Here is a 15,614-nt window from a genome sequence, read left to right on the forward strand (position 1 = left end):
TAATAAGATTAAGATTTATAATTTTTTTTTTGACAAATTCATATTATATTTATTTTAGTGTTCTAATAATTTTTGAGATCAATGAAACATATTTTTGTTATATTGTAGGTTCAAGATATTAGGGGTGTGCAAAAGTTCGGGTAACCTGAACTAATCGAAATGAACTGATCGGTTTGGTTATTCTTGATAGACGGTTTGATTATTCTTGATAGACGGTTTGGTTCGATTACCAATTTTCTAAAAAATTAGGAAGTTAATTCGGTTTGATTATTGTGGTATAAATAATCGCAAAAATTGATCCAAACTGTTCGCCCCTCATATAACACCCAGCCTTGTCCCCCTACACCCGAATCCCTAATCCCACTCGAGAATGAATTGATTCGAAACCCTAACCCTTGTCGTCGTCATTTGTCGGAAGACTTGGAACCAATTGATTTTGCCCCCACCCAACACCTTGCCCAGCCTCTCTGCACCCAAATCTCGAATCCCACCCGGGAGAGTGAATCGAAACCCTAAGTCCCTAACCCTCGCTGTTGTCGTTGGAATCAATCGCTGTCGGTGTAGGCTTTTGAGTTGTCACCTACCCCATCGACACCAACAGATGGGACCGATAGACCCGACACCATCATCGTTGCCCCCTCATCCCTTCTTTGTCGAGCAATCATATTTAGAGCACATATAGAGATAAGAGAGACATTATCGAGATCAATATTAAAGCTTCCGTTTGTTTCGATTCCTCAATTGATTCAGACTTAAAAGTTATCAGGTACATATATGTGTGTATATATAGTTGTACGATGCATATATAGGTGAATGATATGTATTGCAAGGTAGGTTTTGTGTAACTTTGAGTGAATAATCATAGAAATCAATTGATGCCATTTTATTAGCCAAAATTGAAATTTATCCAATTGTCCTTTAATTTTAGATTTGGATGCAAAAGCTTTGTAAATAAATGAACATTAATGTTTAGATTGATGTTGTGTATGGATGCTATGTGTTTGGTTTATTGTATTTGAATTTGGATAGGTAGTTTGTCTTTGATTCGGTATATCAACTATGATTCAATTCGATTCGATTATAAAAAATTTAAATTTAGTTATATTTAGTTAGTGAATAGGTTCAATTTAATTTTATGTTTAGATTTAATTTAATTCGATTAGATATTTTCAACCCGATTCAATTCAATTATAATAGGATGTACACCCCATCCAGATATGGATTCATGTCACGATTTTCTCAAATTAAATTCTGGTGCCAGCTTAATCCCAATTTGTGTGGTTGTAAATACCGAAAAAGATATTAGTCACGTCACGTGAGGAGGGGACAAAATGGTAAAGTAGCCGAAGGGAAGGTGAATTGAATGGACTCCAATTTGGGCCCTCTTGATTTGATATGACAAAGAAGCCCATTGTCACCTCACATAAGGTCCGTTTCCTGGTAAGTGGGCGGGCAACAAAAAAACCCAGGGCTAATGCTCTGTAGATACGGAACTGGCCGTCGCACTCCCAAATATACTTGTTTGTTTAAGGTCGTGTTTGGTAATATAAGTCAGATATTTGGTTTTTCAATTCCTAATGCTGTCTTCCATCCGTCATTATAAATCCGAAAATTTGGGAAATTTAATTTTTTTATTTTATTCTAATTCTAATTTTCTTCACTTAAACATATTTAAATTTTCTTCTTGCTTAATCAGAAAAATGTTTTTTCTTTTTATAATATTCTTTTTCGATAAATATAGAGTCTAATTTTCTCTACTTTAACACAATCACACAACCTCAATATTTATATAAATTCATACGAAAAGGAACATAAAAAATCAAGAAACAACGTATGAATTTATTTAGTTGTGAAATACAAAGTTATGCTTTATTTATTCTATATAACAATTGAATACATGCTTTATGTACATAACAATTTTGAACAAAAGGTATTTATATATCTAATAATTATAATTGATTTCATTTTTTAAATTTTTATAAAATATAAAACAAAAATTAGATTATAGACCTAAGACAAGTTTTATGTATTTTTTAAATTTTTTCTAAATAAAAATATTTTATATAACTCTAACAACTCTTTGCTCTCTTCCTTTCCCTGCAAGTAACAGGTATGCGGCCCGCCACTGGAGTCCAAACACGGCCCAACTGCCCCGGAAAGCTTCTGGCAGTCCACGTCAACCCAAAGTCAATCTTTAAATTCCGATATCACCCTTACGAACATCAGAATTTACGCCACAGACGGCGGGGACGAATTCAATCCGTGAACGACCAATAAGAAGCTCCGGTCACCGTCCCCCGTCACCACACACAGTTGCTTTGCACCTCCTCGCTGTCGTATACAACACACCACCGCAGAAGAAGTGAACTCAATTTTCGTTTCCCCTCCCAGCGTCTTGAAAATCGAAAATTCTCCACTATTCCTAAATCTTGCCCAATCCCGCCCGTCTCATTCTACTCCGCCCGTTTCTCTCTCTCTGGGTTTCTCCTCTCAATCGGGTGTCTCGACTCGCTCAACAGGTACTTCCGTTCCTTTCGATTGTGAAATTAAGTCGTTTCTGAAATTATGTTTCCAAATTAGGGTTTGAATCTTTGTTTTTCCTGGAATTCTCCGGGAATGTTATTGTCGTTGTTGAATTGTGATCGGATTCTCTTTGTTGATTTCATTTGGGTTTAATTTTCCTTGATTTTTTTTTTTAAATTTTTTGTTGACTCATTCTCGTAGAACACTGCTGTGTGTTGTTGGCGCTGCTGCTTATGGTATACAAGCGTCCACTTACTTAAATTGAGATGCGTAATCAATAGCTGGTTAATTGGTTGATTGCAGGTATTTCGTTTGTTGGTTTCTTTCTTTTTTTTTTTCCTTGAAACCCTCAAAATGACATGAAAATCTGTGAAAATTGTTTCTTGTGTTTGGGTAGTCGCATTTTGATCGATACATTTCAGGGCCAAGGCACTGAAGATGCGTTGAAACTTGTTAATGTGGAGGTTTTGGAGTTGGAAAACTAAATGTTAAGGAATTTAATGGAATTGGGATATTATCTGATTCAATTGTTTATACTATTTTTTTTTTCATACATTGGTTCACTTTGTTTAGACAAATACAAATATGGAATATGTCATTATTTGTTTTTTTAATAGCTCATATTAAAGATAACATGCATGAGACATGACTAAGATGGTTTGATCATGTGAGAAAAAGGCCAATAGAAGCTTTTGTGATGAGAGTGGATGGAATATAACAAGTATTTAGCAAAAGAGATATAGAAGACCATGAAAGACTTGGTGAGAGATACTTAGGTATGAGATTAATTATAAGGGTTAGAAGATAAGGCTCTAAATAGAAATAAACGAAATGGTAGAATTGATATAGCCTGACCCATATAGCGGGTTAAAAGGTTGGTATGTTGTTGATGTTGGGATTATCAACATGCCCCAATATAGCTGTCAAATCCTTGATTTGACAAGGTTGGTTCTCAATTGTTGAGAAGGTAGGCGGGAAGAATAGGGAAAGGTATGAAGAATTAGGCACTGTTCTCTTTGCTGTTTTCAGGTCGTTTTCAGTTTTTAGTTTTCCAAAACAGTGAAAATGTGTTTACCTTCATATTTTCAAAAACACATTTTTGAAAACAAGGATTTTTTTTTTTTTTAAAGAAAACTCAAAATTACAAAAAGTCGTTTTGGCTGTTTTCATTACAAACATGTTCAAAATTTTCAAAAAATTTGGAAAATGCTACAGATAAAAAGAATGCGTTTTCAACAATCTTTAAACAGACACTCAAAACACGAAACTGAAAAATGAATTCAAAACTCAAAATTGAAAACTGAAACACAAAGAGAATAACCCCTTAGGAATTGAGGGAGAAGATTTGAGAGAGAGAGAGAGAGAGAGAGGAGGGAAAATTGAATTCTCCAATTGATTGATCATGGGGGTATTGGCTTGGTTGGTGCTTTTTATACTGATCCATAGCCAGATTTCGGAGCCAAAATAGTTACCCCTCTACATAACTTGCTCACTTGACTAATACAACTTGCCCCACTTGACATGTTGGCGCATTCCTTTAGCTATGACAAGCATCGTTTTATTTACAAGGCCTAATAGCCTAATAACGTGACAATCCCTCCCCGTTAAGTCATTTCTTGTCCTTAAGAAATGTGTAATAACCTGGTCATGTTGGGAAATTGTGTGAGGAGATCCGACAAGTATTCCCACGTGTTGTTATCCGAGTGAAGGGACGGCCATTAGACCAGTACTTGGGTGAGAGGAACCCCGCGCTTGTGAACTGTCATGACCCAAGAGGAATTAGAGGGGCAATGTTGTCATTAGTTACAATTATTTGTTAAGAGACGCTATTCATTTTGTTAAAGTGCACATGGGTGCTGTTCTATAATATTCTATTAGTTGAATAGTCTATAAATAGGCTATAGTATGTAGAGAAATATGTGCTGAAATAATATATTGAATTTATATTTTCCTTCTTTACTATCTCTCTCTCGTTCTTGCTTGTTCTCCCTCATTTCTCTTATTTTCTGCTTTATATCTCCCTCCAATTCTTCTCCGTTTCTCTCTCGAACTCTTCCCATTTCCTTCCTAGACCCTAGCTAAACCCTAGGGTTGTGACATTTAGTATCAAAGTTGACAATTCTCGGCTGTGATTCGGAAGCCGTAGCAATTTACCAAGGTGATTCTGCAGCAAATTCAGACGATAGATTGCGGAATTGATCGAGGCAGTAGGTTTGGGGATTTGAAGCAATGATTTCTGACACTTTGTGGCGGATTAATTTCCAACAGTCCTGGATGCAATTCTAGTGACTGGAAAATTAATCAGAGCAAAGCACTTCGGGCTCGAAATTGGAGACGAAGCGGCCAAGTGAGTTCTGACAGTGATTCCGAGATAATTTGAAGGTAGCTCAAGGTGGCGTTGTTGGAAGTAGATCGTGAGTGATCGCCGAACATCAGTGAGTGCAACTCAATAAGGCAATCTCGACGGAGATTGAAACGGAGTCAAGACTATTGAAGTCCAATTCGTGACACAAGTAAGTAACTCTCAGTTGTTGAAGTGTGATTGAGGTGTAGCAGGAAGGCGAGTGCTGGAAGTTGATAGCTAAGCATCGCCAGGCTATCCTTGAAAGCTGATTGAAGGTGATCTTCAAGAAGCTGCAGTGGAGAAGATCAATTGTAGGAGGTGCTACAAAGTCAAGCTTGCTTTAAGAGGTTATTTGTCCATTGCGACTGTTGGCTCTCATCAACAATTCAGTTGCGGGATAGAGGTACGAAATTCAGCTGATTTCCGACAATCAGAGGTCAGTGATTGGGTGGAGAAGAAGGCATTGGTTGGGGTGATCATTGAATTCGCTGGACCATGGGAAGATAGCGAACAGTTGCAAGCAAGTTCGATAATCGGCAATTCAATTGCAGATCGAAGGTATTGAATTCAGGAGAATAGGAAGCATAACCTTGAGCGAGGCGAGACGGAAGGTACGACCACTGCATGTGACTTCGGCGGTTATCCAAAGCAAATTTGGGTCACTGCATGTGACCGAGTTGTGAAGGCGCCATCGAAAACGGTCCAAAGGAGAATTTCGCAAGCGACGATCCTCAATTGCCTTGATTTTGATGGTGATCTTCAACTCAGATTTGAAAGTTGAGCGAGAGGTGAGTCCTAGGCGAATTCTAACTTGACTCAGGCTAGAGGTGAAGAAGTCTTGCGGTTGTGAATTTCGGCTCATATTTGAATTGCTAAGGCGAAGCAGGAGGAATCCTTGGCCATTTGGCCAAGGCAACTACTATGGGGTGATTTCGGACGGAATTTCAGTGACTTGGGAAAGTGAGAGTCGGCGATTCACAAGAAGTTGCAACGAAAGCCAATCAAACTCTTAAGAAGTTAAAATTTGGAAGGCGACAGTCCTTAGCTGCTCCATCGTAACTAAGGCAGAGGTTTCGGGTGAGTTGGAAGCTGATAGTAGGCTAACTTCGAGGCCGAACAAACTCGATCAGATTTCAAAAATTGATTTGGAGGCTATTCAGCAGTAGCTAAAAAGCTGATTCAGATCTACGCTACTATTAGGGCAAGGTCTGAAGCGGATTAAGGTTGTTGAATTGGAAGCAACAATTGGATTGGCTTGGGTTGCTTAATTTTAGTACTGGAATAAATTTCCGAAGGGGTCCTTGGAAGCTGATCAAGAGGCTGTTGTAGTGGTGAATTTTTTAAGGAATTGAACTTAGGAGATGGCTGAAGGATTATGTGCTGTAACAAGAAAAGGAATCAAGGGCCTTAGTAGACAGTTGGATGATTTTTTATTCTATTTTCATACAAATTCCAAGTTAGTATTCTAGCTGAATGTTTTACAAAAGAATATTCTGCCTACTTGAGTCAGATTGGAGATGAGAGTTGCAATGAAAAGCATGCGCTACAGCCTAAAGGTTATATTAAAAGCAACCAGTAGATTGGAGGTATTCATAAGGCTGAAGTGTCCCTAAGATTAGGAATGGATGATGCAAAGGAGGAAAACTTGGGACGAGGAGTTGGGGGAACTCACTCCACTCTCTTGGGCTCGCGGATGAACATTCCTGCATTTGAAAGAGATAGGTTTAAATGGTGGATTAGGTAGTGTGAACGGGTGTTCTACCAATACTAAGTAGCTGAAAGGGAGAAAGTGAACATGGCTGCAGCTTATTTGGAGGGCATCACAGATGCTTGGTTTAAGAATTAGAGCCATGGGAGGGTGGAATTGAGCTGGCCACAGTTTGTGATCGACTTGTGTACCCGGTTTAGAGAAAGGACCAAAACTGATGTTATCAAAGGAGCTTCCAAGGCTGCTCATCAAGTAGCGCATGAAGTTGATGAAGTAGCAGTGGAAGAGGAAGATGGTGTTCATGCAACTGATGAGAAGTATGAGGCTGATGAGGTCCTAAGAATGGGAATGGTCCCTGCAAAGAATGAGGAACAATTTGAATTGAATCAGACAATTCAGAATGACAAGAAAGAAAAGGCAATTGCTGCAGAAGAGATTGAGGAAGAGGTGTTGGAGGGTGGCATTCAATTAGTTGACAGCCTTTCAAGTACTCCCACTGGTGTTGAGACTTCTGATGCTATTGATCTCCGGAAGCAGCAAAGGAAGGAGCCTAAAAAGCCTCTTTACCAAGTACTTGAGGAGAAGGAGGAAAGGATTGCAGTAGGCACTTTGTTTGGGACATCTCATACGTATGTCATCGACACGGGCCCACAAAATAGGACAGCAGCTGCAAAAAGGGTTGATTTGCTTAAAGAGAAGTTTGAATTTCTTCATATGGCTGGAAATGAGATGGCTACAAGAATGATAGTTCCATTGGAACCATTTTCAATGGCAATAAGGAAGAGGTGGCTGGCTGGACTTGGGGTTGCAGCTAGTCATAGTACTGTTAAGGAAGAAGGAAAGAGAAAACAAAAGAAAAAGGTAATACAAGAGGAGAACAAGAAAAGGTGAAGAAGAAACTAGTTGGTGAAGATGGGTATTGGATGAATAACAACGGCTCAATGGTAATAAGTTTCTTGGGGGCAAGAAACCTTTTAAGGAGGGGGGATTGTCATAACCCAAGAGGAATTAGAGGGGCAATGCTGTCATTAGTTACAATTGTTTGTTAGGAGATGCTATTTATTCTGTTAAAGTGCACATGGGTGCTGTTCTACAATATTCTATCACTTGAACAACCTATAAATAGGCTATAGCATGTAGAGAAATGTATGCTGAAATAATATATTGAATTCATATTTTCCCTCTTTACTTTCTCTCTCTCGTTCTTGCTTGTTCTCCCACATTTCTCTTATTTTTTGCTCTATATCTCCTCCAATTCTTCTCCGTTTCTCTCCCGAATTCTTCCCATTTCCTTCCTAGACGGTAGCTAAACCCTAGGGTTGCAACATGAACTACTTGTCTGTCCAAGATCACTGTAGGCATTGCTTCTTCCATCTCTTCCCCCACGATAGGAGGGAGTGTTTCGCTGGCCGTTTGTGTTCCGTTCGCTTTCTTGAGGAGAGAGATGTGCAGACCGAATGGATGTGTGATCCCTCTGATAATTGCAATCTCTAGGCCACTGTTCCTATCCTCTCCAGGATAGGAAATGGCCCATAGTACTTGGGGCTTAGATTGGATATTGGCTGGTGGGTTAGAGCCTTGAGGTGTTGTTGGCTCAACTTCAAATAAACTTCCTCCCCTATAGAAAATTCCCTCTCACTGCGCTTCTTGTTAGCCAATTGCTTCATTCTATTTCGTGCCTTAGCCAATTCCGTCTTCACCACCTGTATAATGTTTTGTCTCCATTGCAAATATGTCCCAATTGCAGCCAACGTAGTCTATCCCCCAATACCAGTTAATAAGGCTGGTTTGTAGCCATAAAGAGCTTCAAATGGGGTCATTTTGGTCGAGTTGTGATAACTCGAGTTGCATCACCATTGAGCTACTGCCAACCACTTATGCCACCTCCTTAGCTGCAAGAAACTTAGGCTCCTTAGATAAGATTCTAAGCACTGATTGACTTGTTCCAACTGATCACTTGTCTTTGGATGGTATGCAGTGGACATATGTGTCACACCCTTAGGGTTGAATTAGGGTGTGAAAGAGGATTTTGAAATTAAGAGTGAAATTTGGGTAAGAAATCAGATGAGAGGGAGAGAAACAACAGATGAGATAAGGGAGAAGATAACCGAGAGAGATATTAGCAGAGAATAGTAGCAAGAGGAAGAGGAGATCACAGGGAAGAATTAGAGGGAATTCAGAACATTCATCAATTCCATATATGCTCTAATGAAGGCTGTGGCTTAATATATAAGCTCACAGTTGTAGTTACAAGGCAAGGCATTGCAATTGCCTAAGTTACAAGACAAAAAGGGAAAAAGACAAAAGGTGAAAATATCCTAACAACCTCTAAGACAAATAACCCTAATAGAAATAGAAATTAAAAAACAAATTCCAGGTGTTGACTTTAGATAGCACAAAATTCTCCGTAAAGCTTGCATATGCTCTTCAGTGGGACTATGCATAAACTGACTTACTAAGCTGATAGCAAAAGCTATGTCAGGCCAGGTGTGAGATAGGTAAATCAGCTTTCTTACTAACCTCTGGTATCTCCCCTTATCCACCAATGGATTGTCACTTGGTCCTAATTTCAAGTTAGGATCTAAGGGAGTATTTGTTGCCTTGCTACCTAGCAATCCAGTTTCTTCCAATAAATCCACGGTATATTTTCTTTGGGAAAGAAATATACCCTCATTTGAGTATGCAACCTCTATTCCCAAGAAATACTTGAGCCTACGAAGGTCTTTGATGTCAAATTCTCGGGCCAAATTTCCTTTTAGCAATTTCTTCTCATCCTCATCATTGCCAGTAACAATTATGTCATCAACATAAACAAGTAGAATTGTTAGAGTACCTTTCTTGGAATGCTTTATGAATAAGGCTTGATCTCCTCTACTTTGCCAATACCCCACTGCCTTCATAGCCCTTGAGAACGGGTCAAACCAAGCTCTTGGGGATTGCTTTAATCCATACAATGCCTTTTTAAATCTACAAACATAACTTGCAACAAGTGTTCTAAAACACGCTAGGCACTAGTTGGACGGCATATTGGGGCCTAGCGCCTAGGCAGAGCCTAGGAAAACTGTTGTTTTTAGCAATAATGCAACATAAACCTACATTATTTTGTAACATTCGTTGCTTCCTCACATTATTTTGTGCTTTCATCTAATAGTAAGTCACAGACAAATCAAATTATTGTATTAACAATAATTTCGCCCATGGTGCTGTACTTTTCTCGACTTTTTTTCCCACGAAATTACGCCCAGGTTTCCTAGCAATTGCCCATTCAATATGTGCTTTTGACCAATGCTTTACTTTACTTTGGTCGCGCTCTCTCTTTCTCTTTCCCCTAAATTTCTCTCTTCTTCCCAGACAAGTTCCATCTACTTCAGAGTTAACGATGCTCTCTAGTCTCTACTCAATCATTTTGATGATAAATCAAAGAGGTAGACTTTGATTGATCTCCAGTTTTCTCCAACAGATCCATTCTTCCATGCTCCCTCTGTTCAATAACTATTACAACAAGAGGCAAAGAGCCCGCCTCCTCCTCTTCCGCTTCTTGGAGCAGCGACAACTATCACGTGTTCTTGAGCTTTAGAGGCGAGGACACTTGCCGGACCGTTGTCAACCATCTATACACTACTCTTACGAATGCCGGATTTCGTCCCTTCAAGGACAATGATGAAATCCAAAGAGGAGAAAGCATTAAGGTTGAGTTACGGAGGGCTCGACGCCTAGGATGTTGATTGGCATGAAATCGCGGCAGCTAGAGGCTGCCTAATGCCTCGGCGGTGCCTTTTTGAACATTACCTGTAACTTCATTAGGAAAACCAGGTGGGGGGGGGTACATAAAGACCTCTTTCTCCAAGTCACCATGTAAGGAAGGCATTTTTCATATCTAGCTGCATCAACTTCCAGTCATAATAGCTAGCCAAAGATAGGAGAACCCTCACTGTAGTCATTTTTGCCACGGGTGTAAATGTCTCTAAGTAATCGATGTCATATGTTTGAGTATACCCCTTGGCCACTTATCGGGCTTTGTATCTTTCCAATTTACCATTAGCATTGTATTTCACACTAAATACCCATTTGCACCCTACTGGTACCCCCTTCGGTTTAGGTACAATTTCCCAGGTATTATTCTTTTCTAAGGCCTTCATTTCTACCTGCATAGCTTTTACCTAATGCTGCTTCTGTAATGCCTCTTCTACAGTCTTAGGAATAGTTATGGAATCAAGGGAGGACATAAAACTTTTGTGTTTCAGGGACAATTTGTGATAAAAAACAAATTTGGTTATAGGATGCTGTGTACAACTCCTCACACCTTTCCTAACAGCAATAGGCATATCCGGGTCTGAGATTTCAGGGTTAGAACAATCAGTAAGGTTAAGCAAATCAGAATGTTTAGTGAGTTCCAAACCTGGTCGAGGGGTAGATGATGGATCCTGCATAGCACCTGGGTTAGGCTGTCCTTTCCTCTTATACACATGTGGTGAGCCTTTGAACTGAACAAGAGACAAGAGATATCCTAGGTTGAACAAGAATTGGAGAGTCAGATTAGTGTTCCAAGTCTCCGGAATCTGCTGGTTGAGGATTAGAATAAATAGGAGAATCATAAGAGCTAGGATCCAAAGAAGATTAAAGTTGATACGGCTGAGACTCTTCTAAGATAGGAAGAGCATGATCAATAGAAACACTCTCCCCTTGAGGACCAGAAGTAGGAACCTTAAAAAAAGACTGATTTTCAACAAAGGTTACATCCTTAGATACAAGGACCTTTTGGGTAGGAGGATGATAGCATTTGTACCCCTTTTGAGCTGGAGAATAGTCAAGAAATACACATTTAAGGGCTCGAGCATCAAATTTATCCCTATGATGTTTAGATATATTGACAAAAACCACACAACCCAATATCTTAAGAGGGAGAGGAGTATGTAGACCAATTTTTGGAAAATGAGTAGAGAGATACTAAAATGAGGAGAGTTGATTTAGCACTCTTGAGGGAACCCTATTGATTAAATAGGTTTACTGCTTCACCCCAAAAGGTTTTAGGAATTGAATGATGATGCAAGAGAGCCTTAGTAACATTTAAGAGATGCCTCATCTTTCTTTCAACAACTCCATTCTACTGGGGAGTTTCCACACAAGAGGATTTATGAACAATCCCCTTTTGTTGGGAAAAATGATTGAGATAGTGGTTAAAATAGTCCCTTGTATTATCAATCTTTTTAATAGAAATCTCAAATTGAGTGAGAATCATTCTATGAAACAAGGGTAGAATGCTGTTGATGGTTGCTTTGTCCTTGAGTAAGTAAACCAATGTCATCCTAGTGCAGTCATCTGTAAAGGATACAAACCATTTGGCCCCAGAATAATTAGAGACTCTAGAAAGCCCCCACACATCAGAATGCGCTAAAGAACAAGGAGACAAGGAAAGTTTATTGCTGATAGCATAAGGTAGTTGATGGTGTTTGGACAATTCACACATATCACAATGAAACATATTGATATCTACCCCCTTTAAACAAGTCTATAAACATAGATTTTAACAAAAAGAAAGGAGGATGAACCATAGTTCTGAAAGGCGTGAGGCGCAAAGGGTCCTGGAGTCTGAGGCGTGAGGCGCACGAGGCGAGGCATGCCTTTGCGAAGCGAGGCGCACATTTTAGAAAAAAAATTCAAAATCTTGTAAAATCATAAAAAACTATCAAATTATCAATAATAACACATGCATATCATTAATGTTTCATTATCTTCAAATTCTAAACTAACAACATCGAAGTTGATTCATTCATCATGCAATTTCTAAACTAGAAACATCATCAAAGTTCAAACTTAAAGTCTCAAACTCAAACAAGTACCAATCATCGTGCAAAGTTCTAAACAAACATATAAACACTACAAGTCCACAATCAATAAAGAAGTTTTAATCATCATCATCATCATACCCTTTACCAAATTGAAAATCATCATCTTACGGTGCCATATTTTGCTCATCCCTGTTATTTTTCTTCTTTTGCATGTACTCTCCAATCTCTTGTTTTATTGATGGAGGACATTTTGGAATAGCTTTAGTATTCTCTACAATCAATAAACACTACAAGTCCACAATCAAGAAAATGTTTTCATTTTGAAAAATGCTATTTTTCTAGGTTTGGAAGATTAGCGCATTTTTTCTAAGTCTGGAAGATTAGCGCATTATAAGGAGACATATAAGAAAATGTTTTCATTTTGAAAAATTATCTCTCGACATTTTGATAGCTAATATTCATTGTTGTTAAAATGATTTTTAATGAATTTTTCAAGAAATAGTAGATACGTATTTTGGGGGTGGTAAAATCGCTAAATTCTGAGTTTGTACTAAAACCAAAATTTTATTTTCTTATTGTTATGGATTTTGATTTTTTAGATATTTTTATTGAATCCAAATGGGGGGTACTTTCTCATTTACATGTATTAATGTAAATGGAAGGTAAAATATAAATAAAAGAAAATGTGGATATTTACTTAAACTAAAGAAATGTAAATAAATTGTGATGTATACATGCTGGAACTGAGAAGAGGGGAGGCTGGAGAGAAGAGGAAGAGAGGATGCAGGCACGGGTTTCATGAGGCTCGCCTCTCGCCTCAGCGCCTCATCTTGCAAGGCGAGGGCCTTGCTAAAACCGCCTCGCCTTAGCCCAGGCGAGGCGCCAAACTGGCGCCTTGTGCCTAGGCGCGCCTTTAATAACTATGGGATGAACTAACTTAAAATGCTAAAGCTAGATATTGGATTGAGTGGAAGTATGCAAAGAAGAGGAGTGACTTAAGCTAGGCTGATCTCCTGCAGGTGGCTCATTGCTCCCTTGTAGATAGTACAACCCATTAAGTGCCTTAGTAGCACCAATCATCTTCCTTGTGGCTAGGTCTTGAAACACACAATCATGAGGTAAGAAAATTGGGCAAGCTTGTAAATTGAAAGTAGATTGGTGGACAGGCTAGGCACGTAAAGTACTTGTTGGGTAGGTAGAGATGGGTTGAAACTTACATTTCTTTGTCCAACTATAGGGATAGCTTGGCCATTAGCAATTGTAATTTTTCTAGCGCTAGATATTGGTTCAAAGGTCTCAAAGAATTTTAGGTTAGGTGTCATGTGATCGGTGGCTCCAGAATCTAAGATCCAAAGATTATTCCTAGCTGCATATGAGGCATTGAAGGACTTGGAATTAAGGCACATGCCTGCCCTCACCATCAATAACCAGTTTACCAATGACTAGTTTTGTAGAAAAAATCTATCCAAAAACTCTCTCAAACTCACCTTGCTGTGAGTAGTTTTTCCAGATCTGAAAAGGCTCCCCACCTATAACACTTCCTCGTGCTGCTAGCAAGGTTAATCAGTTCACTGACCTAGCTCTTGACAAAAATATTATTGGGGTTAGAGATAGTTCTTGCCGATTTCGTTAGTGCAGAAGAGGCCCTGCAACTGTCTCTAATGAGAGGCAGCAACGAACAACTTGCTTCCAACTTTGAGAGTAGCTTTAGAAAGGTCACTGGCAAACTTGCAATGCAACAACAACAACAAACAATATTGTTCCCCTTGGTTTGTAATGGTGTAGGGAGCCGAATGGCTGTCGGCAACGGTTGTTGGATGCTCGTTGGAGATGTCAAGGCGAACAACAAAATGAGGAAGATCGAACAACGGCTTGAGTAGCTTCTCGTTCTAGGGCAACGATGACCAATAGGAGCAATGATGGAGATGAACGATTGACGAGGGACATTAGAACCAGATGCGAGAGAGACAAGGATGTACGCAACAACCAAGGCTAGGGCGGACGGAGGTGATGCTGAATATGAGTAATGCACAAGGATGAAGGAGTGTCGAGAATGAAGGCTTGCAATTGAGGGATGTACACCGCAGAACTACAACGATGGCAGAATCGGGGAACGTGGCAGTGGCGATTAAGGCCGGTAAGAAATATGCAAAGAAGCCCTAGAAACGATGAAGGCAAAACGGTTGGCAATGAAGGCCGGATCGGAAAGGAAGGCAATGAAGGCTGGAAAAATGCCCTAGGAAGATTGGCTCTGATATCATGTAGAAGAAAACTGAAACATAGGATATATTTCTCTTCTACTTCACAAGGAATGGTTACAATATATATAGGAGAAAGAAATCAATCAAATCCCTATAACTAAAAAAAAAGAAGGAATCCTAATTACATCAATTACTAATTTACATCAATTAATCAATCAATCCTAACAATTAAGATTGATTATAATCAATCCCATAGATTGTGGGATAATTGAGATTGATAATCAATCCCATAGATTGAGGGATCTGATTTTCCAACAACAAATTGGCATTCCATCCCCTTAGCCGTTCCCTTATACATAAAATTGTGGGTGTTCTCACTATTTATCAGACCCATTACGGTGTTGTCCTAAACTTTCCCTTCCACTTTAATGATTTTGCTACTGGCCATTCCCTTGATCACATGCAAGGAGATAGCCCCATTGTCCTCTTCTTCCACATCCTCTACTACTGCTAGGTCTTCCTCATCTTCCTCTTCTTCCCCTTCCAATAAAAGTAACTGCTTCATGCATTGATGTTCAGTGGAGTACCTAACCCCACATCTAAAACATAGCCCGACCTATGTCTTTTGTTCTATGAGCTTACCCCTTGACTGTAGGCTTGGGTTGGATGATGGGACTAACTAGTATCTCATCCTTGTTCCTCATTTTAGGAATTCCCTTCCCTGCATTTTTCCTCTAGATGATATTACTCTTGGATTTCCACCTCTACTTTGTCCCTTTTGTTTCTTCATTAATGCCTCAATCGTCAACTCTTGCAAAAGGCCCTCTTTGCCACCTCTTGAATAGTCTTTGGTTTCAACATCTTAATTGTAGACCGTATTTCATCATTCAACCCCCCCCCCCCCAAACAAAGCTGGATAGAAAGTATTCTTTAGTCATAAATGGATTCCTACTCAACATCAGGGACTTTAACTCTTCGAATTTCAGTTGGTACTCTTATATTGTACTATCTTGCTTCAATCGGTTAAACTCTTCCACTATGTCCATCTT

The 15,614-nt window shown here is 39.2% G+C and overlaps 2 protein-coding genes across 5 annotated transcripts in view; one reads left to right on the forward strand and one right to left on the reverse strand.

Annotated features, from left to right (window-relative positions):
• Positions 1–2,268: 2,268 nt before the first annotated feature.
• LOC127797122 (uncharacterized) overlaps positions 2,269–15,614 on the forward strand; it is a 68,171-nt gene continuing 54,825 nt past the window's right edge. Inside the window, exons 1-2 of one of the 4 annotated variants that reach the window (XR_008022131.1) lie at positions 2,269–2,519; positions 2,725–2,826. The gene's annotated coding sequence lies outside the window, so the exon portion shown is untranslated. The remainder of the gene's footprint in view (positions 2,520–2,724; positions 2,827–15,614) is intronic. The other 3 variants (XM_052329694.1, XM_052329692.1, XM_052329693.1) reach the window with 3 other exon arrangements.
• Positions 8,066–9,475, reverse strand: LOC127796865 (uncharacterized mitochondrial protein AtMg00810-like). The gene is made up of 2 exons (XM_052329269.1): positions 9,032–9,475; positions 8,066–8,278 (listed from the first exon to the last, which is right to left on the reverse strand). The coding sequence occupies exons 1-2, from the start codon at positions 9,473–9,475 to the stop codon at positions 8,066–8,068; spliced, it is 657 nt and encodes a 218-aa protein (XP_052185229.1).

The sequence above is a fragment of the Diospyros lotus genome, chromosome 3 (genome assembly GCF_014633365.1).
Source record: "Diospyros lotus cultivar Yz01 chromosome 3, ASM1463336v1, whole genome shotgun sequence".
In the NCBI taxonomy this organism is placed as follows: domain Eukaryota; kingdom Viridiplantae; phylum Streptophyta; class Magnoliopsida; order Ericales; family Ebenaceae; genus Diospyros; species Diospyros lotus.

Coding starts and splice junctions, on each gene's coding strand:
- LOC127796865 (XM_052329269.1), bottom strand. CDS start 9,475: ATGAAGGCAGTGGGGTATTGGCAAAGTAGAGGAGATCAAGCCTTATTC. Junction 8,279..9,031: donor TAGCTTTTGCTATCAGCTTA/GTAAGTCAGTTT, acceptor AACATTATACAG/GTGGTGAAGACGGAATTGGC.